The 27,682-nt window shown below is 48.5% G+C and overlaps 8 protein-coding genes across 8 annotated transcripts; 4 read left to right on the top strand and 4 right to left on the bottom strand.

The window, feature by feature from the left end:
- Positions 1-1,980: 1,980 nt before the first annotated feature.
- Positions 1,981-6,558, top strand: DFL_008596 (uncharacterized protein; the record flags this gene model as incomplete). Its single annotated transcript, XM_067638349.1, has 4 exons — positions 1,981-3,083; positions 3,143-5,408; positions 5,468-5,850; positions 5,934-6,558. The coding sequence occupies 4 exons, from the start codon at positions 1,981-1,983 to the stop codon at positions 6,556-6,558; spliced, it is 4,377 nt and encodes a 1,458-aa protein (XP_067486246.1).
- A 4,329-nt stretch (positions 6,559-10,887) lies between these two features.
- On the top strand, positions 10,888-12,930 carry DFL_008597 (uncharacterized protein; the record flags this gene model as incomplete). The annotated part of the gene is made up of 3 exons (XM_067638350.1): positions 10,888-10,921; positions 11,027-11,345; positions 11,409-12,930. 3 exons carry the CDS (start codon positions 10,888-10,890, stop codon positions 12,928-12,930), a joined length of 1,875 nt encoding a protein of 624 aa, XP_067486247.1.
- A 1,423-nt stretch (positions 12,931-14,353) lies between these two features.
- DFL_008598 (uncharacterized protein) lies at positions 14,354-15,314 on the bottom strand (the record flags this gene model as incomplete). The annotated part of the gene is made up of 4 exons (XM_067638351.1): positions 14,354-14,434; positions 14,592-14,828; positions 14,907-15,002; positions 15,102-15,314. The coding sequence occupies 4 exons, from the start codon at positions 15,312-15,314 to the stop codon at positions 14,354-14,356; spliced, it is 627 nt and encodes a 208-aa protein (XP_067486248.1).
- A 249-nt stretch (positions 15,315-15,563) lies between these two features.
- On the top strand, positions 15,564-18,067 carry DFL_008599 (uncharacterized protein; the record flags this gene model as incomplete). The annotated part of the gene is made up of 8 exons (XM_067638352.1): positions 15,564-15,583; positions 15,841-16,030; positions 16,149-16,299; positions 16,379-16,452; positions 16,516-16,879; positions 16,954-17,028; positions 17,083-17,696; positions 17,810-18,067. 8 exons carry the CDS (start codon positions 15,564-15,566, stop codon positions 18,065-18,067), a joined length of 1,746 nt encoding a protein of 581 aa, XP_067486249.1.
- Positions 18,068-18,568: 501 nt separating this feature from the next.
- DFL_008600 (uncharacterized protein) lies at positions 18,569-20,474 on the bottom strand (the record flags this gene model as incomplete). Its single annotated transcript, XM_067638355.1, has 2 exons — positions 18,569-20,083; positions 20,148-20,474. 2 exons carry the CDS (start codon positions 20,472-20,474, stop codon positions 18,569-18,571), a joined length of 1,842 nt encoding a protein of 613 aa, XP_067486250.1.
- Positions 20,475-20,816: 342 nt separating this feature from the next.
- Positions 20,817-21,366, top strand: DFL_008601 (uncharacterized protein; the record flags this gene model as incomplete). Its single annotated transcript, XM_067638356.1, has 2 exons — positions 20,817-20,888; positions 20,938-21,366. 2 exons carry the CDS (start codon positions 20,817-20,819, stop codon positions 21,364-21,366), a joined length of 501 nt encoding a protein of 166 aa, XP_067486251.1.
- Positions 21,367-21,994: 628 nt separating this feature from the next.
- Positions 21,995-23,268, bottom strand: DFL_008602 (uncharacterized protein; the record flags this gene model as incomplete). Its single annotated transcript, XM_067638357.1, has 2 exons — positions 21,995-22,975; positions 23,038-23,268. 2 exons carry the CDS (start codon positions 23,266-23,268, stop codon positions 21,995-21,997), a joined length of 1,212 nt encoding a protein of 403 aa, XP_067486252.1.
- A 1,405-nt stretch (positions 23,269-24,673) lies between these two features.
- On the bottom strand, positions 24,674-26,890 carry DFL_008603 (uncharacterized protein; the record flags this gene model as incomplete). Its single annotated transcript, XM_067638358.1, has 5 exons — positions 24,674-24,926; positions 24,990-25,044; positions 25,100-25,961; positions 26,024-26,244; positions 26,314-26,890. The coding sequence occupies 5 exons, from the start codon at positions 26,888-26,890 to the stop codon at positions 24,674-24,676; spliced, it is 1,968 nt and encodes a 655-aa protein (XP_067486253.1).
- Positions 26,891-27,682: the final 792 nt, after the last annotated feature.

Genomic DNA, 27,682 nt, shown 5'->3' on the forward strand with positions numbered 1-27,682 from the left:
AGAGTAGGTGGTTTTTTGTTAGTCCGGATCGGACCGGTGTGTTCAGCGATTATCTAGATCGTCTAACCGGTAGATATATGAATCAACATCAGGCGCCTTGAAAACTAAGCCATCTGCGGTGAACGGTTAATTCCAGCCATGCTCCAGAATACCTAACAGCTTCGACGCTGCTGCCGGGTGTAGTTAACGTTCCTGGCAGAAACGCCAGATGCGGCCAGGGACAACACAGATCGGACTCCAGGGTGTCGTCATAGTGCGTCTGATATTGATATGCTGTAGGTATTCCGTATGCATATGCTCGAGCCTGCCGATAGGGTCGTTGCATCATTTGGAGCTATGGGCGTTGGATTTGTTGCGCAGTGACTACAGCTCTGACGAAGCTCCTACGAAAGCAAAGAGATACGCCGTAGACGGCGTTAACCGATTCCAGCGGTTATTTCACCCGGCACTTTGTGGTTTTAACTGGACAAGTGGAAAGAATGACCAATATGAGCGGCTCGGAGAGCTGAAGTCGGAGCGTTGCGTTGGAATGGAGGTTGAAGATATCTCGAAATCGATCGGATCAGCGGTTGCTCATATTCGGTCCCTTCCTCACTCTCACACCCTCCCCTACCACCCTCTCTCGCTTGATCAAGCGTTGTCGACCGAGATCTGTTCTGTTGGTTGAAGATCCGGCACGGCTGGATGTGATTGGAATGTGGAATGGGCGATAATATAGATAGCGGAAGGAGGTTTGAAATGAAATACGGGAAAGGAGCAACTTGGCTTTTTCAGCTGTAGATACTAAGATAGCGGAAGGAAGCCAATCCAGTCGATTTCATTCCAAGGGGGGGGGTCAAAGTTAACGCGAGAGCTTTGAGACATGATGCGGAGATATGTATTGCCGTAAGGGAGGCGGTGATATATAAGACGGAGGCAATGCGATCACACGTAATCCTAGCGCTCGATTCTGCAGGCTTGTGTCGAAGGCACTGCATTTAACTCGTGCTATATGGTCGTATTCACATCATTGTGATATGACCAGATTATCTTATATACCTATGGCGTTTTCCCCGTGGTCGGAGATTGTAAACTCCGTGGCCGCGTGGCACCATTTGAAATGTCGTTCGCTCTAAGCATGCATTTAAGATAGTACATACATGTACTTGGGACCCAATATCTGGTCGGAAGCCAATTTATATCAGATCATGCGGGTCTCGTCGGGATTGCAATGAGGCTTCGCAATCGTCTGCATCGAACGGTTTTTTGTCGTCATCATTAAATGATGGATGTGTAACCAAGACTAGCCCTGCTTCGCAAACGTGGTACTTAAGGGGGTAAGGTGTGAACGAGCCCAACGGCCTTATTGGTCCTTCGTGCCAAGCGGTCCCCTGCACGATGATTTCAAGCCCAAGGCACCGAAATGGGCGTTTGGGTCGCGATATGGGGTCATGTGGGTCCGCAGTAGTCTCGAGATAGTCTAATTCACACCAAACTGCCGGCTCCAATGCAACCAAGAATTGGGAAGATATCCCCTTTCATGGACTGACCTGGTTCTGAACTTCCTATATGAATCGAAGATTGATAACGCACGCACAAACCCAAATTCTCGCGCATTCGCATTCGCCCAGTTTGGTTGTTATTTGGGGTGCGTGGTAGGGAGGCGCAGCATGAAATCTCACCGAAACAGCCCGAAATGCGAGACCACATGCTCTGCTCTCCAACGTTGCCCATCTAATTTCCGTTGTCGAATTTTGTGTCTTCCTTCTTCTTTAGCTTCTTCTCTCGAATGATGTTGAATCTTATTAGGTCCCGATGAGCCACGACGTTTTAGGTTGTTTTAATTTTTTTCCTGTTTTTGAACCGTTAACGCTGCTCTTCGCCTTTTCCCCGGCCTGTCGGCGACAAGCTGGAATATAACGACATCGCTTCTTTCCTTTCGCACTTTTTTGTTTGGCTGGGGTTTCTTTTGGTTCTTTGCACATTGTCGGGAGTTGAGAGATGACGGGGAGAAATAACCATGCTTCAGGACCGCCGGTAACAGGATATGATATGGGCGACGAAAGGAATGGGATGCAGTATGGGAACGCTGATGTTGGAGCTGAGAATGGAGGTGGTAGTACAGTAGGATGGCAGGAAAACTCATCAAACGACGACATGAGGAAAACGCTGGGAACACGCGATGGAAAACCTCGACGGAAAAACTACGACTACAAGAAACAGCACATGTCGAATATGGATAGAGTACGGGAACCCTTCGTCAATGCGATGAAGTTCGTGCTGCGGATGCAAGACCTGCCGCCCTCGAAAGATGGCCGAAAGATCCCCTTTACCGTCTACAAAAACCGGAAAACCAACAAATTGACAGACGAACGTCGCGGTAACAAACACTATATCGACAATACCATTCGTTCGAGCCGATACAGCATATGGAGTTTCTTACCAAAACAGCTGATATACCAATTCAGCAAGCTCGCCAATTTTTACTTTTTGATAATCGCTATATTGCAGTTAATCCCTTCGCTCAGTACAACCGGTCGACTAACCACAATCGTTCCATTGTCGCTGTTCGTCGCGTTTTCTATGGCAAAGGAAGGTTTCGATGACTTTCGCAGATATCGACAGGACAGAAAAGAGAACAGACGAAAAGCAAAAGTTTTATCGTTATCAGGATCTGGACCAGATGCTCGGGAAGACTATGAAGAAATCGAATGGGAGAATGTGCGAGTGGGAGATGTCGTCAAACTGGAAAGAGATGATATGATTCCGGCAGATATTTTGCTCATTCAAGCACAATCCGAAACAGGAATCGCATATGTGGAGACTTCAGCTTTGGACGGTGAAACTAACCTCAAGGGAAAGCAAGCTCTGCCAAATGTTACCGAGCACTTCTACGGACGATTTGCGGAGGCGAAGGATGAGCTAGTAACCGTTGAAGATCCGAATTCTGACCTTTACAATTTTGAAGGAAAGATTCAGATTGGAAGCGAAATCAAGCCTTTAACAAACTCTCAGATTTTATACCGAGGGAGTGTTCTCAGAAATACCCCGAGTGCGCTCGGCCTTGTCATTTTTACCGGCGAGGAGACAAAGATTCGCATGAAGTAAGCCTGCAATGCCAAATCCGCTAGTATATATATATTCAATGCTAATTGAGATATAGCGCCAACAAGAGACCTCGTGCCAAAACGCCTACCCTTCAGACATCTGTCAACTACATCATCGTCTTTGTGATGTGCGTCGTCATATTCATCTCTGGAATTTCACTTCTCGGATACAAACTATGGCAAAAATCCACCGAGCGAAACTCTTGGTACCTCGAAGGTTTAGCTGTTGGAACTTTCCCGATCCTGGCCTCATTCATCATCATGTTCAATACTCTCATCCCGCTGTCCCTCTACGTCAGTTTGGAAATTATTAAGATTGGGCAGCATATTCTTTTCTTTGACCAGGATATGTATGATGAAAAGAGCGATACCCCCATGGAGGCCCGTACTACGACTATTAACGAAGAATTGGGACAAATTGGATTCATCTTTTCTGACAAAACCGGAACGCTTACCGATAACACTATGATATTCCGCAAGATGACAGTCGCCGGATACCCATGGACCCACGTTACCAAGGCCGAGAAGGAGCAAGAGGCGCACACTAGCGAACCAAAAACTACCGATACCGAGGGCCAGGAGAAGGGAAAGAGCAAGGCACCTCGTCCGAAATCATGGCTACCTACTGATTACGCATCGTTACGCTCGGTTGCTTCAGGCGTCAAAAACCACACTATCGGAGACGGCCATTGGCCACATGCACAACCCTCGGAGCCAGGGAGAAGAGCTTCTATGGTTCTCAGCGAGGGCGAATTGTCGACAGAGGACCTGTTGACATACATCCAAATGCATCCCGAGACGGCATACTCCCAAAGGGCGAAGATGTTCCTTCTCTGCTTAGCTCTCTGCCATACTTGTTTGCCGGAAACCGATGAAAACGGGAAGATTACTTATCAGGCATCGTCGCCTGATGAAGTTGCTTTAGTTCAAGCTGCTCAGGAGCTCGGATATGTGAACGTCGACCGCCAAGTTGGAAGTGTTACCGTAAACACTTACCCCAATGGCGCAGGAACTCGCCCCGCGACCGAAAAGTACGAGATCCTGGAGGTTCTCGAGTTCACCAGTAAGCGAAAACGTATGTCTATCATTCTTAGGTGCCCTGATGGTAGAATATGCCTCTTTTCAAAGGGTGCAGATTCCACCATGACAGAACTACTCCGACTCAAGGAAATGGCACTTCGATCTTCCAAAGATGTTGAGAAGCGGAACCGCGAACGGAAGAGTCAGGAAGTATTCGAATTTGTACGCAGAACCAGTATGCCTCCTCAAAGCCCTACGCACAATCGATTCAGCATGGGCAGCCCGAGGCACAGCTGGACGGCCCCCCGAAGAAGTTACACAGGTCGACGGAGCTTTGGAACCGATACATACTCACCAGCTGTCGAGAAAAATCCTGGTCACTCGTTTGAATTACCACGAACCGATACCCCTAGTCGACCACGGAGACTTGATACATATATCAACGAAAGCGCTGTTACCAATGACGGCTTCATATTCGACCAATCATATAGCCAGATTCACGATTTTGCGGTTGAAGGATTGCGAACCCTTATTTACGGTTATAGATTTCTAGATGAGCGACATTATCGAGAGTGGGCTAGAATATACAATGAAGCCACAACGAGCCTTGTAGACCGACAGGCCATGATTGATAAAGCAGCAGAACAAATCGAGCGAGACTTCGAATTCGCCGGCGCAACTGCGATTGAGGACAAATTACAGGATGGTGTTCCAGATGCGATTGATAAGCTGCGAAGAGCAGGTATCAAAATGTGGATGCTTACCGGCGACAAGAAGGAAACTGCTATCAATATTGGGTATTCTTGCCGTCTCATCACGGATGTTTCTGAGGTTATGATTGTTGATCAGGATGTCGGTGATCTTGAATCACAGATTCGAGATTACATTGACATCCTCAAGAGACATAACTTAGCGCACTCAGTCGGTGTCGTTGACGGAAGTACCCTAAGTGTGATTGAAGATGATGAGGCCCTTAGCAATCTCTTTTTCGAGTTTACAATCATCGTCGACTCGGTCGTTTGCTGCAGAGCAAGTCCTAACCAAAAAGCCGGTCTTGTACGATCGATCCGAAAGAGGGTCAAGAAATCTGTTACACTCGCTATCGGCGATGGCGCCAACGATATTGCCATGATCCAAGAAGCCCAGGTCGGTGTGGGTATTACCGGAAAGGAGGGTTTGGCTGCCGCTAGAAGTTCCGATTATTCGATAGCCCAGTTCAGGTTCTTGTTGAAGCTTTTGCTTTGCCACGGACGATGGAATTATGTGCGGACCTGCAAATACATCCTTGGGACTTTTTGGAAAGTTAGTTTTAAGATCGATCCCGTTATTAAAATTGCCTCGTGCTAACATTAATACCATAGGAAATGATGTTCTTCATTATTCAGGCCATGTACCAACCAAACAACGGCTTTAGCGGAACGTCTCTTTACGAAGAGTGGAGTTTGGCTATGTACAACGTGTTCTTCACCTCGCTCGCTATCATCTTCCTCGGTATCATGGAAAAGGATCTTGAACAGGAGACTCTCCTTGCCGTTCCCGAGCTTTACGTCTACAACAAGCGAACCATCTTCAACATGTACTCATACCTTGCTTGGATTGTTCTCGCTGTTGGAGAAGCCGCCTTGATTTGGTATACCGCAAACGCACTCTATAACACGACCATCATAGTCCCAAACCAAGGACTCTACTCCATTGGCACCTTGATCTACACTATTGTTGTGATATTTGTCAATACGAAACTCCAGTAAGTCCAACTCAAACCTAACTTGCGCATAACACGTAGGGGCGGTGCCAATCTAACTGCGTTTCGCCTTCCTCTTCGTATAGATTTTTAGAACAGCACAACAAGACAATAGTAGCGCTCGCAGTGTTTGTTATATCTGTGGGCGGCTGGTTCCTCTGGAACGCTGTAATCATCGGGTACGGTTTCCACACCTGGACGATCTACTACCTCCCACAAGAATTCGTGCTGCACATTGGCCGCGATTTATTGTGGTGGACAGTGGTCCTCCTGATCCTCGGATGCTGCATCATCTTCGAAATCTCCATCAGATCTATTAAAACCAGCTTCTTCCCTAATGAAGTAGATCACTTCCAAGCAATTCAGAAGGATCCCATACTGAAGAAGAAACTGGAGTACGCAGCGTACACGCCAAACGTTAATTTCTTTGAAGAGCTAAACTCTTCGGCTCTGGAGGGTAATACTAATGGGGAGGTGTTGAAGGAGATTATCCAGAGAAGAAGAGAGTCGAGATTTGCGTACGTACGGCTAGGAGGCCGGAAGGCACGGAAGATGGGTGAGGCCATAAGAGAAGAAAATGAAAATGTTAATGATAGTTATGAGCTTGAGAATAGAAAGGTGGCGAGGGGGGACGAAGAAAATGGGTATCAAGAGCACGAGGAGCCGGGGGTAGGGAGGGTTGAACGCGATTCATGGTTCAGACGGTCTTGAATACATTGTTACAACCCGTTCATTTTCAGATTCTTGTATGCATTATTAGGTCTCACTACTCTTTTTATTATTCCTATTTTTTTTTTTTTATTGTTATTATTATCTTCAGCCTTTTCTCTTTTTGAGTTCTTTTTTTCTCTTCGATCGGGCCGAAAGATCGAGCGGGTTTACTGTCTCTACTCTTCGTTTTTTACTGTCTGTTTCTCTAACGAACTTTTATTGTATGATCACAAAAGAGTACTTCCTAGATCAATATCAGACGGGAAAGAAAAATCGAAACAGAGTATACTATACTTGCCATTCGAGTTCACATGCATCAGGCATGGGCCTGCTGTTCTGCTATGGATGGTTAGGCTTATTCCGGTGTCAGAAATATACAAAAAACAGCGCCTTGTGCCCTGTCAACTTGATGGAGCTCGTCATACCGGACGATGGATAGTTGTGGCGAGGAATGGAAGGGCAAGTGGAAGAACTAACGTAAATATGCATGTCGAAGATTGAAAACAAATCGAACATGCTCCTTTGCTCATATAACTTTCGAAACCTTTTGCAGGACCCTGTTTGCTTATGCTACCTACAAGATCATCCGAAAAGGATAAAATAAAAATAAACCGTGCATATGTCATGTCAGGCCGCCGGTGTGTCGACATGCACCTTTTACCGTGGGAATTCGAATTGAGACCTCCGATATAGGTCTAGCTTGGGTGTGTACTTTTTCATTTATTCAAGACTTTTTGACATCGGCCATGGTCCATTCGCTATTCTTAGAATTCCGATGGGCTGGGGTATAGGGTGTATCAGGTATACCGATGCTGACGAAGAGACTAGCTACGTACCGAGACGGGTGGTAGATTATTTATCAGAATCGAGATATACACTGTCATGGGCATGTGGTATTCTCAGAATTTGATGTACATACAATGTACAGTACATGTATGCATGTTTGGTATCGATGGACAGGAATGTCGCCCTGCAGCAGCCGGAAGACATGGGAATTTTCATGTTGCCCGTCGTTTCAGGTACCAACATATCAGAGGAATCTTAAGAATGGTTCGAGAAGCTCGAAGGGTATGGAGCAAAGACTTCACGTTCGATAGCATACTGATTACCCAGATCAGAAACGATCAAGGAAGTATAGTAAGATCTAAAGAAAGAAAAAGAAGGAAAATGTTCGACAAGAATTTCCCTTCGACGGACATTTTCCCTTTCGTCAACGGAAATTTGAAAAGAGGAAGGGGAGGGAAAAAAGAGAAAGACGGCGTGTATAAAAAGCAACAAAGTTAGGCACAAAAAGGTACCGATGGAGTTACATGCGACTGCGAAGTTTGTCTACGGATTCTTTTTTTCTCTGGGTTTAATGCTGTTTATTGGGCACATGGGGGGTACATGTACCAGTTGCGAAAGATGTCAATGCAAGGAGAGAGGCCAGCTCCGTACGTAGACATACTTATGGACAAACATTAGTGTCAGTGTCGAGGCACAGCTTTCCGACACCGAGTCTCGGGTACGGAAAGGGGACGCGAGTCGCCCATTGATATTGATGGGGACCGAATGGGAAAGGTTCAGGTTTTTGGTCAACGGCAAGGGCTTCCCTCTCTCCCAATCAATTGCGAGAGAGCTGAATGGGTGCAGGTTCCTGCACCGAACCTTCTTTGTCACAGGTCAAGGGGGTCGATGCATTGTTTGGAAACGTCTGTTTTGGATGTTCTTGGGACAGGTGTTTTGGAGGGAGACACCAGGACAAGGTTAACTTACTATACTATAATGTTGAGGCCACCCAGCCAGCTTCGGATGCACGAAATAATAGTTGAGAGGAAAAACCACGTGCGATTGCAGGCCTCTTTGTGTATTTTTAGAAGAACAAGACGGGTTCGAAGAAAAGTAAAGCCGAAGTGGCACTCGCTCGTTTTCGTGAGTTTAATTTGTGGGGGATAAGCACAGTCAATTGCATTTAGTCGAGCCCCAGCAGAGTAGGTATTGAGGCTAATTGCTGACTTGCAGATGTTAAGATTTAACTTGCCAGCGCGAATGTCTATCTAAAGCTGGTAAACTCGCCCGTTCGGCTTACAGGCTTGCAAGCCTCATCGCTATCGACGGAAGCGCCTCTGATTGCCGGATTGTTCACAAGAGTACGCTTTCCTCTGTCTGACCCAGCTCTCCTACATGATGTTTCGGCGCAAGGATGATATGGGACATGCGTCTATCGACCCCTTTAAATCCTCAATCGGGTCAAGCGCCACAGAACGAACGCAAAAGAGCCAACTTCTTTTCCCGGTCGTCTTGCTTAATGCCGACAAGACTTTCACCTCATGCAAAAGAAAAGTTTGCCATCGATGAAGGACAAGGTCCCGTCCGATCGATAGCCTGATTGGCTGAATCTGCGTGGGGACGGTTTGGTTGGACCATCGCCCTCGCCCAGCCGGAGAGCCTGGACCATCATGACCCGGCGCCTGCCAATCACGAACCCGGTTCTCCTTATCCTGCGGCTTTCGCACAAACCCTCAAGGGAAAACTCCGCTGAATGAACAGATTGCCATTCGTCCCTTTGACTGCGATGCAGCCTTGGGTCGGAATGGCACGTCTTGACTTCTTTCCAAGCGGCATAGCATTTTCCACCATGCCTTTGGTGACGACATTTCTGGCACGAGGAAGTTTTAGAGCTTCAACGATGCCAGAAGTAAAGGGCGGTCGGTGTTTGGGATGTGTTGCTACGCTCAATACGGCTGCACATCGAGGGACTTTTTTGTTCTTTGTTCCGCACCGTTAGCTATGACTAATGAGAATGAAATTCCTCGTGTGAACAGAACAGCAGAGGGAACCATCAACATAAGGATGCACACACACACGCATATTACAAAAAGTTCACTACTATCCCGATGTTTAGCGGGGAGCTGCACTGCAAACAGGCAGGCAACCTTGTTGGGAGCGCACGCGCTCTGTCAAAAAAGTAGCAACAAACAACAATCAACAGTCGAAGAAATGCAACAGGGACAGGATCCCTAGGTTGCTGAATTCCAGCGGCTGTTAGGCATGTATTGAAGTATCTCCAAGAGGATTGCGCCATGAAGGCGTTACGAACAACCGCATGGATGAGAACGGTTGTCTGTTTCTCTTCTCATTATTGTGTGTCTCTCAGCGAGCGTGGACACGAATCTCGAACCAACGAGCCAGGCGAAGCAGCTCGCCCGTAATATTGAAAATCTGCAAGGCTCAATGACCGGAGAGGAAGAGATCACACGCGGTACACAAGAACCCAAAAGAAAACCCACCTCGCCCGGCTATCACCATTGGGGCCCTCCGGAAGAGACAGGCCAGAAAGAAGAAAACATGGGCAACAAAAACAGGCGTCCCCACGCCTGCCCAATTCCTCCAAAGATTCCGACAGGGGTAACTTAACGCAGGTCAGCGAAAGGGAGGATTTTTGCATGGAGCGAGCTGTACCACCTTGCCCAAAAAGATGTCGGAGTCGATGGGATGTGTGTGGGAGGGTCTCTCGTTAGCGTGTGTACACAGAATCTGTCGGTCTGTTTTGGATCCCCCTTTTTGCCCAGTCATGGCGAAGGGCTCGTTTGGTGGAGTCGTTCGTTCCTCCTCTGCACGAAAGAAGCCACCCTCGACAAGGTCCCTTCCCTCCTCCCGTGGGACCTGTCGTTACTTTTTCCTGGGTCTTCTGGCGTGCACCCGCTCGCTCTCTTCCTACAATTATTCCTTCCTTTTCCCTCCCTCCTTCTGTTTTCCTTTTAATTCCCTTTCATCTCCCCATTTCTCCTCGTAATCAAACCTCGAAGAGACATAATACTCATTCGTTCATTCTTGATTTTTTGCCAAAAAAACCCTAGGATATAGCCTCACTCATTCGGCTGATCCCATCACACTCCTTATTTTATTATTGAATTTCGCTTCGTTATTTTATTTTATCTTATCGAAAGGGCCTTTAATCTGGCTACGGGCTTTACACCACGCTACTACTACTGCTACTACTACTACTACTACTACTCTACAAGGGAAATTATTATTCAAGGTGGAAAGTAATACACAAGGTCTCAAGATTCAACGCGTTCGGATTCTCATTACGAATAATTGATCGATCCACTTGACCCAACCACCGCTGCTTGCTTCAATAACCCAGCCCAAAAAAGAATACGTTTTATTACTGCTCTTGCATTTTGCAATTTTAACGACATCATACGCCGAGACCCCAGATCAATCAGAGTGCATCTGTGCCTCGAGAGGAAGTTGGTTGATAGACCACGTTGTGCGGACCAATAAGTCCCGAAGAAGATATCCACTCTCATCTGATCGAGATATAAAAATATATAATATTCAGTAATGTTTGCTACACCCCATCAGGAACTGTTGGAAGGTTTGTCAAATACCCTGCTTGCTCTACCTCAATGTGATTTTATTTGATTTGATATGAGGTATCTTCATGTGTAGACATGTGCTAAAATTATATAATCTTAAATAGCATCCCAGATGTTCCAGTCCGGAGACCACAGGCTGTCATTCGCCTCGGTGTCTTCTGCTGCCTCGAGTTCTCCCCCGCTTGCACCACAGCAACATGGTGGCTCCAATACCTCGTCGGGTGCTGTCCGACGGCCACCAAGGAAGAGCACCTTGACCCAACAACAGAAGAATCAGAAGCGTCAGCGAGCTACTCAGGATCAGCTTGTCACACTAGAGCGCGAGTTCAGCAAGAACCCCACTCCAACTGCTGTTGTCAGAGATAGAATAGCCCAGGAAATCAATATGACGGAGAGATCTGTTCAAATTTGGTTCCAGAACAGGTAGGCATATGCAAATTCATGTTTGGATAGTATCGGTAGAGTTTACTAATTGCGTATAAACAGACGTGCAAAGATCAAGTTGATTGCGAAGAAGTCTTTGGAAAACGGCGGTGAGGATATCGATTCGATACCAGAGAGCGTTCGACTCTACCTTGCCAACCAGAACCCCGAGATGAAGGCTCTTGCCTACGGCACAAGTGGTGCATTGAATGGTTTCGGAGGCGGCTTCTCGGCTCCCGGCGAAGCCTCTACCGGAAAGATCGTCATTCACCACTTCACATGTCGTTCGTTGAACATTGGTACATGGAGACGTATCGGACAGAACGCTATGGATCTCGTGGTTTTCTACTCGCCCGAGAAGGCTTGCATCACATACTACATCAACAACGACTCCGCAGGCTACAAGATCGAGTATCCGTTCAGGAATATCAAGAGCATTGAACTCGAGACTTTGAACGTTCCGATGGCTCCACCAAGCACGCACGGTGGACAGATGCAGGGTCAGCTTGTCATTCAGTTGCTCAAGCCACCACACTTCTTCATGGATACATCGGGCTCGGGTGGCTTCGTCCAATGCGGTGATTTCACCGAAGACCAGCAGGCTACCCAGATCTTCACCCACACCCTCGGAGGCAACGCTAAGTCTCTGCAGGGCCAGCTTGCTAAGCTCTTAAACTTGGATGTTTTCCAAAACCGACACAGACAACCACAGCCATTCATGTTCGATGCCCCATTTGCTAACCCGCCATCCCCTCCAATGCGTCCTTCGTCTGCTTCCGGAATGATGGCCCCACCATCGCTTGTCCAGCAAGAAGCCAGAGGGCACATTGCCAACCCGTACAGGCATAAGAGGCAGAGGAGCCGTTCCGTCCCCAACATCAACGACTTCGCCAACTTTGGTCCCATGCCTTCGTTCCAGTTTGACGATGTTATCATCGAACCAGAGAACGAAGACTCCTTCTTCCTCGGCACCTCCGTCAGCCCCAAGCTCAAGATGGAGGAAAACTCCAACAACCACTTGTTCGCCCCGGCTCCTCAGCATCCCCATGCCATGTCGAACAACCTCAGAATTGATACTTCCGCCCCTGGTTTCTTGGATTACAGACCGGCGTATCCTCTTTCCGCAGCTACTACGGTTTCCGAATATGCCGCCAGCCCTGGTATGCCAGGTGAACTCGCCATGACACCGGGCCTCCACTCCCCCTTCATGGATCAGCCATGGTTGTCCCCCATGATCAACCCCAACGGTCTGATCCCACAGTCCGTATCTCCTCTGTCGGCACTGAGCAACGGTGACCCGATCATCGCATCCGGCTCACCCCCCTTCATCGACCGAACCGGATCAGCCGAGCTGTTCCCGCTCACTCATGAACAAGCCCTCTACGGTAACGATGAATTGACAGATCTATACGCCAAGCAATCGTTAGGAATTCACCAGAGCCCGCCGGCCCTCGAGGAAATCGAAGAGGTTGATAGCCATCTCTCGCCGTACAACATGAGTCCCATGGGCCACCATGTAACACTCTCTCCGGAACAGCATTCGACACCGCATCCCCTGCCGCAAGCTCATCCGCAACAACTGTAACGATGCTAGCATCTCCAGAACAAAAAACTCAAGTTTCTTTTTTGGTATCTCTTTTTTCAACACCTTTATCTCTCTTTTAGTCATATCAAATCATCTATCTGCATGCATATCACATAACAACAAACTTAATGGGTCCAAACTATCTCCGATCATGATGTCTAGCGAAATCGAATTCTCTTGGTGTGGTAACAAAACGTCTTTCTTTTTTATCATTCTCTCTTTTTTGGTCCGAAGGTATCGTCCTTTTTTTATCGCAAGCTGCAAATCATTTGATTCTTTAATAGTTTGGGTATTTATCATCTTGCATTCGTTCAACATTGTTGGGATCTGAAATTACTTTGGTCGCGTTTTTTCCCCGAAGGAAAGTCAGAAGAAAGTCATGTAAAGCATATTGTATTCTTTCTCACTCACTCACTCGTCGTAATGGTCTTCGTTTATCGCTTCATTTTTTTATACTTACATCTCCACCATCACCATCGCCCCGAGGCCGAATTATCCCTTCCGAAAGGATAAAAGAAAAAAGGAAAAAACCTAGCAAAGCGCAAATATCAACCGCCAGCCTCTTTTCTCTCTTATCTCCCTTGTCAGATATCAAACAAAAATAGCTAGGAAAAAAGATAACTACAAAGGGAAATAAACCGAAACTCCAAATCATGCATCTTCCTGTTCATTGTAACGCCCCCGTAGTTATCTTTTAATATAATAACTTTGTTGGAAAACCATCACCGCTAATGACCCCTCCCCCGAAGACACATTTCCTTACGTTATATCGCTATTCGTCTTTTAACCTGTTTATTTTCTTATCCGAAGGTTCGTGTACGGAACTCGCCAGCGAGGTTTCCGCTTTTCCCCTCTACTTTCATGTAGTAATAATATTTAGTCCGGAGATACTTTACTTTTTTGTCTTTTTGTTTTTCTAAATTTCCGAGGCATTTTAATCGATGCAACTGTCTCTCAATCGATCCGAGGTTGCGCAAAGAGTAAATTGTGATATCTTTCTCCCCCTGATGCGTATGATAATAAAAAGTTAACATGGAAATCTCCGGGTACGATGTGATTCAGGTTGCACAGTTCCTGCGCTGGCTTCGTTGCGACCCGCGCGCAGGCAAAAAGTAGGCCGGTCGATAAAACCTCAAGGTGGAAGGGAAGCGGCCAGTTATATCTAGAGAGCTCCGGACGGCCGTGCAGGAGAAGGGGGTCGTGCTGGTATCCGTGGATATCTACTGTATATTTTCAATCCCCGGTTGATGAATCCCCCAGCCTCAGTCATATCCATCGACTCGAACGTGTCCGCTGACCCTGTATTCTAGAATATCACCGTTTTTTTTATATTCGCCGTTACCGTTACTATACATTACCGAGTACTTGAGTACAAGCACAAGCGCTACCATGCTCCTTCCCCCTTGTGATGCCTTTTTGCTCATCACGGTTTCGGTTGTGGCGACGGAGGTCGGTACCCCCGTTTCACAAGAAAATCATGAAGACCTTTCTCGAAACCCGAGAACTGTAACATCGGACGTATATCAGCCGTTTATATTCATCGTTATAAAAATACGGCCGGCCCCCCCGAAATATAACCAACTTGACCGAAAACAAAACCAACCGTCTTGTGAAAAACGAAAAAGGAATGATTCGGAAAGGGGAGAGGGGAGGACGCTTACGGCACTGGCATACTTGACATCCACACCATCTCTAACCCACACACCCCAAGCGCCCATCATGTTGGCCATCATGACATCGGTGAACAAACGATCGCCAACAACGGCGATTTGTGAAGGGGATTCCAGTTGAACATCCGGACAGGCGCGCAGATGGGCTAGAATCTCGTCCAGACAACCTGGCTTTTTGACATTGTGGCGGAGAACCGGTATCGAAAGTGTTCGGGATAGCAGAGCCGCCTTTTATTTGCGGCGCGATGTTAGTTGGAAGCATTCGTTGGTGGGTTGGTAAGGGTTGTGAAATTGTTAAAGCCTCACCTCTTTGCCATCTTTGTCGTCTTGGGTGCCCGAGGAATTGGAGACCATTAGGAGACGGTTTCCCGGGTAGGCTGCTTTGAGGGCTTCGAATTTGTCCTGATTATTTGTTAATCGATACGTCCGTATGTCTAAAAATCGTACAGCTTTCCGTCGAACCCATATGGCATCCAATGGATTGATTTTATATAAAACTACCTTATAGGGCCCATAAACCTCCAATGCATAATTTTCCGATATGCAATTATCTTTATCCAATATCACCGCCCGGATTTCGGACTTCTGTCCGGGAAACCTCAGCGGTACGGGTAAATGCGCAAAAGTCGGGATGACCATATGGGGCAAGCATAGTGATGGATCGTAAAGGACCCGTAGGGCGTTAAACGTGGCGGACAAGTTGCCGCCTATCATCGCGCCACCGTGCTCGAGATGGTGTTTTAATGTTTTTTCGGATTAAGAAAGAAAGCCAAGAACGGTCCCTGGGAGAGGCATCGGAGGCGGCGTGGTGTATACGTAAACCGGAAGGCTGCCGGGTACCTACCTCTTGGTACCTTCCTTGCGGCTTTTTACCTGGATCGAAGTGAGCTATTCTTGTCTCGCCTTGCCTTGATTGATTTTCAAGTTCTTGTTATTACCAACATGACAGCCAAGTGAATTTATATGCCAGATCGCATGATACGGTAAGTATCTCAGCTCTCAGGTCAAACTCTCAAACTGCGGTCCCATCGCATCGCCATCGATTCTTGAGAAGCGGAAAAAAGACTCCATTCCATCTCGGGGTTTATTTGATTTTTATTTAATTTATTTTTTGTGAGGGTTCGTTCGAGCTTGGTTGGCAGCAGTTCTCCGAGTTCCGAACACTTTTACGTTACGCATTTCGCCTTCTCCAAAAGCGCGGTTCGTTAACGTACGTCGTCGAGAGTTCTGCTCATCCCAGAATTACCCGTCAACGCCAACGTCACCTCTCCGGATCCCTCCCAGCTCCCGCCGGCTGGTCTGAAAACCCTCCCCTCGGCCGTATATCTCTCTCCTCGCTCTTCTTCCTGATCTCATACCACGATGAGGTCCTCGAATTCTCTAATATTAACAGTCCTGCTGTTATTCGCGGCGCTAGCCAGAGCTGCCGAGTATGCACTCGTACGTCCCTCCGAAGCTTCGTAAGCCCTATTTTGCCTCAGCTCACCCCCAACCGCCGTCGCATCGTGTTCTCGGGGCTATAGCTAACCCGATTGTCCCATCTGACAGCATAATACCGATGACGATCGACAGCGATGTTCGGGAATGTACGGACCTGGGGCTTGGGGTGGGAAGGTGGCGCCGTATATTTTGGTCAAGTTTGCTGGAGATAAACCGGAAAACCCAGAAGAGGAGAAGGATTTTGATGATTGGGCCGTTAGTATGTTTATTGACGAATACGGCGACGACAAAGACCATACGGGGAGTCGGAACGCGTTTTGTTGACTTGAAGCTCATAGGTCTTTTGATATTCGAGTACAAAGATGAACATCTGATCGGTGTGGAGGGTCGCGATGAGAAAGGAGAAGTAACCGTACGTCAAAACCACCCTCTGGCAGCTTTCCCACAACCTGCCGGGCCGGCTGACATCATCTAGCCCATCGTAACTTGCTCCGATGAAGCAATCAAAAACAAATACTGCAAGCAATCCCAACTCGGTCAATTCATCCTCGACCCCAAAGCCAACAAGACCGCCCAAACTCAGATGCTCACCACCACTGTTAAGCTCAAGGGTGGCCAGCCGATAAAGTACGATGTCAAGAAGACCGGATTCTACTGTGTTGCCACCTGGGGTTATGCTGCGAGACATTACAGTGGAGTCGTGGAATTTAGGAATGCTTACGGGGAGCTGCCGGCGTCGCAGATTCCAAAGCTGCCATTTTACGGAGGAATTACTATTCTCTACGCCCTTATTGGGGTGTTTTGGGGATTTTTGTACGTGCAGCACAGGAGGGATATTTGTAAGGACTTTTTTTTTTTTTAGAGTGGGATTGGATTTAGTGAGTGGGGGTGAAGTGCTAATCGGTGCGAATAGTGCCGGTTCAAAACTACATCACGGCTATCATCATCTTCTTGATAATCGAGATGTTGATGACTTGGGGATTCTACGGTAAGAACGGCAATCTTCCGGTCCGAGGGGGCTTTTGCTAACGAGTATTTTTAGATTACATGAACATCCACGGCTCTAATATTGTCGCAAAGGTATTCATGGTCATTGTGGCGATTCTTAACGCCGGAAGGAACTCGTTCTCTTTCTTCTTGCTCTTGATCGTCTGCATGGGATACGGTGTCGTCAAGCCATCGCTCGGCAGCCTCATGTGGTATTGCAGAGCCCTTGCTCTGGCCCACTTCATCTTCGGCGTCATCTACTCCGTCGCCTCCCTCGCCATCGTCAGTCCCGAAACCGCCGGCCCCCTCGTCCTCTTCGTCATCCTCCCTCTCGCGGCGACCCTTACCGCCTTCTACGTCTGGACCCTCAACGCTCTCAACTTGACGATGAAGGAACTTCTCGACCGCAAGCAGAACGTCAAAGCTCTCATGTACCGCCGCCTCTGGTGGGTTCTTCTCGGCAGCATTATCGTCATCTTTGGATTCTTCTTCATCAACTCGTTGACCTTCGCCGGTACCGGGTCTCCAGACTTCGTTCCGACTCATTGGCAAACACGGTGGTTTGTGCTGGACGGTTGGTTGAATTTGGTTTACCTTGTCGATCTGTCCGTTATCGCATTTTTGTGGAGGCCGACATTGAATAACAGACGGTTTGCGATGTCCGATGAGGTTGGTTCCATTACTCAAAAAGATGATAAGAGCGGCCGTGGGGCCACGTACGGTGCCATTTGCTTTTTTTTTTGTTCAGCAATTCTAACGATGTGTACTCTTTTACTTTATAGATCGCACAAGACGACGATGGGTTTGAAATTGCATCCCTTGCGGGATCCGACGAGGAGGAACATATCGGCAACGAAGCACCGCAGCATACTCACCAGCCGTTGCCGAAAGATTCGTTCGACCAACCCAGACATTCCGGAGAAGGAGAGGCGATATTCTCGGTAGGGGATGACTTGGACAAGTGGTCGGACGATGAGTCGAGAAGTTCGGAAGACGGGGAGAGCAAGAAACTCGCGAAAGGGAAAGGTAAAGATAAATGAACCGGTCCCGCGAAGGGAGAAAAGAATCGTTGAAGGGTGGTGTTCTTTCTTTTTGATGCGTCTTACCGGGAAGAGGATGAGGGCAAGGGGAAGAAAAATATCACAAAAAATGGTTGGCTATTTCGATGAAAAATACCTAATTCATAGACATCGTTTCCTTCGGCTTTTACTTTCTTTTTTCCTTTTACGTTTTTTTGGGAGCCACGCTTTTCTTCTACTGCGCTGGCTCGAATGGCGGATGGCTACGCTGGTGGGAGTTTTTGCGACGTCGGTATGTCATCCGGGGGGCATGCATTTCCTTAAGGATATCTTGTGTGGGATCTCTTTCTTTCCTGTTTTCTCCCGCTTGGATTCTGGATTCTGGATTTTTTGCGATGAGCATGTATTTTAGGTATGCGTACGGTAATGAAAAATGAAGCCTCGTGTGTGATCCCAAAAAAACCCAAGCGGATACCTCGAACCGATATCCGCCCCAGGTTATATATAAGAAAAAAAAGTACTTTACCCCTCCACCAGAATCTCCGCGCCCTTCTTCATCTTCCCCACCAGACTCCTCGCGATGGCCAACAGATGTACCTTGGGCCCCACGTCATCATCTCTGACTCTGTTCTCCTCCACCAGCCACTCCAACCTCTTCACCACGCTTCCGTTGGTGGTCACGATCGTAACCCCCATCTCCCAAGCCGTAAACATCGAACTCCTGTTCACGGCCGATAACTCCTGGCCTATCTTTGCAGCAACGGGGTTATGCGACATTAATCGGGATTCCAGGGAGTCCACCACCGTTATCGGGAGGTTTAGGTTTTCGGGGACGGGGTGTTTGGAGAGGGATCGGAGGGTCGAGAGGAGGGAGGTGCGGGTTCGGCCGTCGGGGAGGAGGGGCTCACCGTCTTCGGTGAAAGTTATCCCGGCGTCGTTGTTACTAGAACCCGACTTTGACGGCGAAGGATGTCTCCAATCCCTCCCCGCCCCTCCCCAAACCAACGCCTCGGCCCTCGACTTCTCATTCTCGCTCCCCACGATCTCCACGATCTCTTTAAACCGTTTGTAAGCATCGAACGTACACACCATCTCCTTTCCCTGTATGCTAGGATATATCCAATTCGGTAACAACGGTTCTTCTTTTTCGGAACGAACCTGTTGCAGGATATAGCGGTGGAAGATCGGTTGTTCGGCTACGGGTTCGTGGGAGAGGTCCGAGACCAACGCCAGGAGGATGGTGCAGTCTATCAGGATTCTGGGGGTGATGAGGTTTATCGGATCGGAGGTTATGGAGAGGGTTGTCAACGCCGCTTCTGCGGCGGATTCTGGGGGGTTAAGGTTGAGAGGAGCGGAGCGGTTGGTTATCGTGTTTCCAAAGTTATCTGTTAAAGCGCTTCCGTCTCCTGGGATCGGGGTGGGGCTTATGATGCTGTTGTTCGAAGTCTGGACTCTAGCACCGGTCGAAAGGATTGCGGTTATCAGGGTGTGGACCGGCGATCCCGGTTGGGGGTCTTGAGGATCGTAATTGATGTTCGGGAGGACGATGGTTATTTCCGGATGGAGGTATTGGACTCTCGTCTGCTGAGCCGCTAGAACCATCGATCTGGCGGATTTGACGAGCGAGAAGGCGTCCGAATCGTGTTGGAATTCGAGGATGGTCTGTTCGATACCCCTCCCTCCGTCCGAGCCATCGCCGTTTTCGTCTTCGTCTCTAAACCCCTCGGCCTCCCACCTCGCCTTCGCAAATTCCGTCTCCAATCTCCTCTCCGACAGATTGGCAACTTTGATCCATTCCAATCCATTCTGCGCTATAATGTCGACCTGCACCGGGGTCTTTTTCCTTTTTAATTTTTTTTTCTCGTTACCACGTAGCCTTGCGGCGTTGTCGGTTGGATGGTCGAAGAGCTGGACGGTTCGGAAGATTACTTGCAATCCACTGCAGGTTTTTGCGACGGCCCAGACCGATTCCAGGAATTTTAGGTTGGAGGAGCGGAGGGAGTGCTGGGTTTGAGGGGTCGGAGGGGTGTATGATAGCTATACATAGATTAGTATATTTCTAAAACGGAAAACAGTGGTAATAAAGAAAGAAGAAACGTACGCTCTCCAACAACCTCTGCTCCACCATGATGGCATTTTTAAAATGTCGAAGTTCGATGGGTAAATTACCCCTTTTCGATCGTTGTTTCGGAGGGAGCCTTTGGAGTAATTTCTTTTCCAGAAGGTTTATTTCGTCCGAGACTTTCAGACAGCGGGCTAGGAGCTCGTCCGCCAGTGGGTTTGGAAGTTTTGGATTCGATGTTGAAGTTGGAGACGATGGCGAAGAGGGCATGTCGTCGCAGGATATGATTTTGGGAGCGGATGTGGTGATGGTGTTGACCTTTGTGGTATTTTTTGTTAGCTCGGATGCGGACGACATTACCTCCATCTTTTCGATGATATCAATCGAACGCAACGATATATTGTTCACGGACTGAATATAGGAAAAGACCACCGGATGGAGCTCCTTATATAAACCTATTCTCCAGAATATTTTTTTTGAATAATAGGCAATTAATTATAATTTCCGGGTGGAATTTCAGGGAAGAATGGAAGATGTATGAAGGATCTGCCAAAGGGCGGTTTTATATTCTGTTCTCGGCTACTTTGACGACACCCTATGCAACCGACCTAGCTACTCGACTTCCATCTCCTTCAACCTCATCGATACCCCCCCTAGTTCCATACCACCGCTACCGTTCAATCGCGTAAGAAGCACGACGTGGCCACGATGGTCCTCGTCAAAACCCCCCTGGACTTCATTGACCGTTCGATCCGGCTTCTCCAAGCACATCCGGATACCGTATGTCCCTCCGCTCTGATCCACCCGCCACCCCCGCTAACTATTACAGACGAGAATAACGACAACCTACAACATCTCCCCGGCCCCCACGACCCCCTCCCGCCGTCCCAAACCCACTTCCTCTCTTTCGAAACAACCAACCGAAGAAAAACCGAAAGCCCCCCGCGGAACATTAACCCTGAAAACCTACGACCCCATCTCCGGCTCGCTTGTAAAACTCCGTACCGATAAGATTTCAGATGTCGGAAGGATTGTGACGGGGTTGCATAGGCTGGCTAGGTCGATGGCCGGGTTGAAGGATTTGGGGAGTGGGGAGGTTACGGGTACCGCTGCTGCCGCCGGAGGGGCAACGGCGGAAGCGGCGGGGCCGAGCGTGACGAAGGATGCGGATGCGGGTGCGGTGGCTGCGACGGAGGGTGGAGAGGCTGCGGCCGGAGGATCGAAAGGTGGGAAGAAGAAGAATAAGAAGAAGAAATGAGGGGTGTGTGTTTGAAAAGGCGGGGAGAGAGATTGTGAGTTTTTGCATGTACATACGGTGGATGATAGAGGTAAGATCGTAGGGTATTGATATCAAGCTCAATCGGACCGAATATCGAAACCACATCATAAAAAGCACGATTACGGAGCTCAACGCCATTGTACGAATAACGATTATTCTTATTATCATTCTCATTCTCATTCTTTTTTTTTTTTTTTTTTTACCTATCCTAATAGTATCTTTCTCGCACCGGCGTGGAGAATTCAAAAACAGAAACAACAAAAAGTGCCATGCACGCATGCACGAATTATGTTATACAATAGCTGTGGGGACTTGTATCCCATCTTTCAAAAGCGCGCCTATTCGCACGCCTTTATAATGCAGAGTGATAAAATGAAGACCGAAGAAACAGACAAAAAAAAAAAGAGCAAACGCCAATGCACTCCTTACCACCATAGACCATAGCGACGTACAAAACATTAATATTTACCGTGGCATAGCCAGCCCCGTTCATCTTTGCCATTTATTTATAGAATAAAAAAAAACCAATCCGCTCAAAATCAAAATACCTTTATTTTATCGAAGCCCAGGGGAAAAAATGGATAGCGCCGTAGAGAATGAATAATATTTAGAAATCCTCATCGAAGGAGATTCCAGCCATGTTGTTATTCTGTGGCTCGCCAGCAGCGTTGGGAGAAGCAGACGAAGAGAGCGGAGAGGTAGCTTCGGCCTTCTGCTGGGTCTTGGCCATGACACCGGCCTTCTGGTAATCGCTGACACGCTTCTCGAAGAAGTTGGTCTTGCCGGCAAGGGAGATGGTCTCCATGAAGTCGAAGGGGTTGGTGGAGTGGTAGACCTTGGGGTTGCCGAGAGCGATAAGAAGTCTGTCTGCGACGAACTCGATGTACTGCTTCATCAACTTGGCGTTGATACCGAGGAGCGGGCAAGGAAGGGCTTCGGTCAAGAATTCTTGCTCGATGGTGACGGCTTCGGTGATGACGGCTTCGACATCGGCCTTGGACGGGCGGTTGTTCAGGTGGCTGAACAAGAGACAGGCAAAGTCGGTGTGGAGACCCTCGTCACGGGAGATGAGCTCGTTGGAAAAGGTGAGGCCGGGCATGAGACCGCGCTTCTTGAGCCAGAAGATGGCAGCGAAGGAACCGGAGAAAAAGATACCCTCGACGGCAGCGAAGGCGACGAGTCGTTGGGCGAACGTGGACTTGTCGTCTTCGATCCATCGGATAGCCCAGTCGGCCTTCTTCTTGATGCACGGGATGGTGTCGATGGCATCGAAAAGGTAAGTTCGCTGGCTGTTATCCTTGATGTAGGTGTCGATGAGGAGAGAGTAAGTCTCGGAGTGGATGTTCTCCATCATGATCTGGAAACCGTAGAAGCATCGAGCTTCTGGGATCTGGACTTCATTGCTGAATCGCTGAACAAGGTTCTCGTTGACGATACCGTCGGAGGCGGCGAAGAAGGCGAGGACGTGGGAGATGAAGTATCGCTCATCGTCGTTGAGACGGTTGTGCCAGTCGTGGAGATCCTTGCTAAGATCGATTTCCTCAGCGGTCCAGAAGGAAGCCTCGGCTTTCTTGTACATTTGCCAGACCTGAATATATCAAATTCAATCAGTATTCCGGATCGGGAAGTATTATGGGATGAAAGACCAACCTCGTGGTACTTGATAGGGAAGAGGACGAATCTCTTCTTGTTCTCAACGAGGATCGGCTCGTCGGCTTCCTCCGGCTTGAGGTTGTTGAAGGCTGGAACGTCAGGTGTGGGTTCAACCTTGACGACGGCCTTGGGCTCGACGGCAGGCTTGACGTTCTCGACACCTTCCTTCACCTTGAGGTTGTTGAAGGCAGCGATGGCCTTTCGTGTTTCGCTCATGAAGTCAGACATTGTGAACGGTTATAGAAGTAAAAAAGTATGAAGCTTGATCAACAAGGAGAGGTGGTAGATAAGATGATAAGAAGTAATCAATATTAGTTCCGTTAATGGAGATGTGATTGATGTTCGGTGATGATGAGAGAAGGGAAAGAGATTTCGTGAGCAAGGTCGAGAGGATGAAGTCTCTTTTATGTATCAAAACCTGCCGGGCCCTTTGTTTTCGTTCACGAAAAAGTCTGCGTTGGGTTGACCTCTAGCTTCAAAAAGCACGGTTTCCAGGGCTGGGGAGACGCGACTTGACCGGAACGAAAGAACGCGAATGGTTGGAATCCCTTCCTCGAAGACGCGTCACGGCGGAAATTGAACGGGGCCTTGCTGCCATCGCGACCGGAAATTCTTTGCAGTGTTACAGGGGGCTGACGCCATCACGCAGTGGAGAACCACGAAAAGGGCAGCCCGGTTGGCCCCCGGATTGGCCGGAGTTTTTTAGCGTACGACTCATCAGATCAGATAACCCCGGTCGGGGTGAAGGACATGCCTTATCAGATCATGCACCTGCAAGGGGCAGAACCCTCCAATCGAGCACGCTTTACGCGACAAATGCTACAATAACACCGCGTCCACGCAGAGTTTCTTAGTAACCAGTTTCTCAGAAGTGATCCGACCGGCCCGAAGGGTGGAATGACCTTCTTTCCATATAGATCACGTGACCCGACCTTTCGTGATGCCATACAACTTCTCGTGACTGCTCTCGATTGATCGGGAACTTGCACCTTTTGTGATATACACCCCCCTGATAAGACTTAGCTTCGGTCCATACCGCTGCTACGGATTCAACTTGAGGAATGCCAGGTGTGCCTTAGCACCTGTATATATAGTAGGCGTGCATTGTAAGGTACGAACTTCCGATCTCCGAGCGATATATGCAACATGCTCCCTAGCCTGGCCTGACGTGACCCTTCCAATACCTGGGAACGCCCGGTACTCAAAATTTCAAGCTGTATCGCTACTTGAGTAAGTATGTATCGATAAAGCTCAATTAATTAAGATGATTGCAATCGCACCCAAGATAGCGCGAGATCACGATGTTCGGGTGTGGGAATGGGAATGGATATTTTTTCTGTTTCTGTCCAAAAGTAGCATTGTAATTGACCCTCGACTTTTAACGCCATATAAATCCCACCTCATCCCTCCAAAGGAAAAAAATCGAATCAATCGTTTTTACAATACTTACAGACAGAACGAACGATAAAATAAAAAAGATGAAAAAAAAAAAAACCATGGATGCAATTAAAATAAAAACAACAAAGCAAAACATCAAGCAAGCGTACTAATCCTAGCGCTGGCCCCATTAATATATGTATGTGTATGCGTGGTGAGTGAAAGTATGTGCAAAGAATACGTCATCACGTGCTCATTACTTCCTCGTCGTCCCGGGTGAACTCGGCGTGGCAGTCTGATACTTCATCTTCTCACTCTTCCCGTGCAATTCCGCCTTCTGTTCCTTCGTCAGCTTCTCATCGTCCGGGCCGCCCTCGATTGTCATTTCGTCGACCTTCAAAGCCGGGTTGAGAGGCTTGTTCTCATCATAATCGATTTCTTTGACGACACCCAGGCCTTTCGTTCGGCCTTCTCGGAATAGAAGCTTGTCACCGGGGAGAATGTACTCCCTTTGTGAACGATTAGCAAAGCTCGGTCGCTCGGAATAAAAGAGGAACAAAAGTAGAACTTACGGTCGCTGGACGAACTTGAATGCAACCAATGCTCGATCACCGGTTCGGACGGTTTCTACCAGCCCCGTTAGCATATCTTTTGTGGTTCACACATACGAAGGAATACATACCACGATCGAGATCAATAATACTGCAAGTCTGTGAAACCGGCCCGACGTGCAACATGGCCTGGTAGCGTTTCCTAATAGTCGTAGCGTGACTCAAGATCATCACCTCGGCCACAAACTGTCGGGAAGCCTTCGGTGGCGGGTCATCCGTCTTCGGGAGGACCACCATGCCCTTCCTAACATCGCGTCGTCGTACCCTTCTCAAAGCGAACGAAGCGCTCTGCCCGGCCGTAACAACCGGAACGCCAATTCGTTTCCTCTCGATAGATCGGATCTGTGTCGAGATGAAATTCCCGAGGCTGTCCGGCCCGATCAAAATAGGATCTCCGGCATGGACAATACCGCTTTTGACGACACCGGATACGACGGTTCCGACGAACGGCACCGAGAAAGTGTCATTGACGTAAAACTCGAACGGTGCGTTCTGGTCAAACTGTCCGTGGTAGGGGAGGATGTTCAAAAACGTTCTGACGAAATCCAACCCTTCTCCCGTAACATTCGAAACCTGGAAGATAGGGCAGATCCTGTCACTGACGAAGTGGGTGGCGGTGGAGATGGCCTCATCTTTCGACTTGATGAAGATGGGGATTTTACGAGCACCGCCGGACTTGAGGATTTTAGTGATCTGGTTGACGGTTTGGGCGAGAATGTTGGGTGGAGTCATGTCAATTTTGGTGATGACTACCATGATGGGGACGTTCAGGGCGACGGCGATACCCAAGTGCTCTTTGCTCATTCCGATCAAGCCATTGTTGGCTGCTACCATGAGCAAGCAATAATCCGGAGAGGTTCCCAGAAGACCAAAGACTGTCGTCCGTAGGTACTTCTCGTGTCCGGCAAGATCGGTGAAAGAGATAACTTTGGCCTGTATAAACAATCAGCTTTCTCGTTCCCGCTGCATCCGAGTAGGTAGCATCGAGAGCGTACGGATTTCTTTCCAATTTCCTCCCAAGTCAACTTTCTCCCGGCTTGACTCGTCACGATCTGAGACCGAGCATCGAATCCCATAATCTCCATCCCAACACTGGAAGTCCTTCCGCTCTCGATTTCGTGCTTGTGTCTGAATAGATTAACCCGAGCCTTCCCTCGTCCGTCATCAAGCTGCCCCTTGACCAGAACACCCAGCATGGTGGACTTTCCAGCATCGACTGCACAACCACCGGTCAGAAACCCTCCCCGAACCCACTAGACATCTTTCGAATCAAAAGACCACTCACCATTCCCAACGACAGCAACCCTAATCTCCAAAAGCTCCTCCATACTCTTCGGCACCACCCTAACCATCAATTTACTCCTCGCACCCTTCCCATCTCCCGGAACCTCCTCGGCCTTCTCATCAACGTTCGCCGTCTGCAAAACCGCACACTGGGCACCAAGCCCCCCCAGACACCCCACGACATTCTGATAAGCCCTCTCGTACTCCTCCTTCGAAAACCCCATCGGGTCTCCGTTATCCTCGTATCCAACTTCGAACAACGCTTCCCCCCTCCCTTCCTCCAACCGCCTTCTTAGCAAACCATCGAGACCCGGTTCATTCCCCAACAGCTGATCTCGAAGCTTCACCCTAGGACCGTCATCGGTATTAAGACCTAGTTCATCGATGAAACTCAATTCGTCAACCGCCTCTTCCAACGACTTGTTCGTAGCTGTCGAAACCAGTTTCGGTGGGGCGGTTCCCGCGGCTTTGGAGGTTGAGCCGGTTCGGGTGCGATGTCGGGCTGCAGCTTGATTGGCGACATGCTCGACAAATTCGCTGAGGGCGTTGCCGGCGGCGCCGCGGGATGGTCCTGACATCTGTGGCTACCTTCCTTTGTGTGTTTCTTTTTGGGAGTAGCGGTTTCTTTTCTGTTTCAAGCTTCCGAGAGCAATTTGATTTGATAAACAGATGGGTTTTTGAAATGGAAAATAGCAAAAAGCTGTAGTTATCGAGCGTGAAAAACCAAGCCCTGTGCTGTGGGTGTCAAATGAAAGAGGACAGAGTAGAATATATGGCTGCTGGCTAAAAGCGCAATGCAAAACCTCAACTTTTTAATCGGTGCCGGTTCGACGTGTTGAAATCGTGACGGGAAACCAGCAGGAGACGATTCATTGGCCGGCTTCCAAGGCAATCACAGACCCACAAAGAATCAAGCTGCTCGAAGCTACAAGTGGCTTCTTAGATGGATAACAAGACCGGTGGGGGGCTGGGAGTAATACCAATTTCGATCAGCGAACGAAGGAATCGATGGCTTATATATATGTACCCGAGCTGTGCAGCTGTGATGTTGTGAATTGTCCTACGACGGAGGGAGGAGAAGACGAGAACGGGGTTTTTATGGAAGGCGCAGCCAGCTAGCAACGAGCTCTGACTGACCGGTCTGCTTGACTCATCCGATACGGTCGTCGATTTCCATACAAAGTCCCCAACACAATTCAGAGCATGGGGGCCCCGTTCACGCCAACATCCAACAGCTGACTTCAACACCGCCGTTATTTTTAACTACCTGGCTTCGAATCATGGTGGGGTTTTCAAATGTGAAGGATCAGCTTTTGGGGATATGCATGGTTCCTGAACGGGGAATAGCTTCTTGGAACAAGCTATAACGT

This window comes from Arthrobotrys flagrans (genome assembly GCF_004000055.1).
Source record: "Arthrobotrys flagrans strain CBS H-5679 chromosome Unknown unitig_1, whole genome shotgun sequence".
In the NCBI taxonomy this organism is placed as follows: Eukaryota; Fungi; Ascomycota; class Orbiliomycetes; order Orbiliales; family Orbiliaceae; genus Arthrobotrys; species Arthrobotrys flagrans.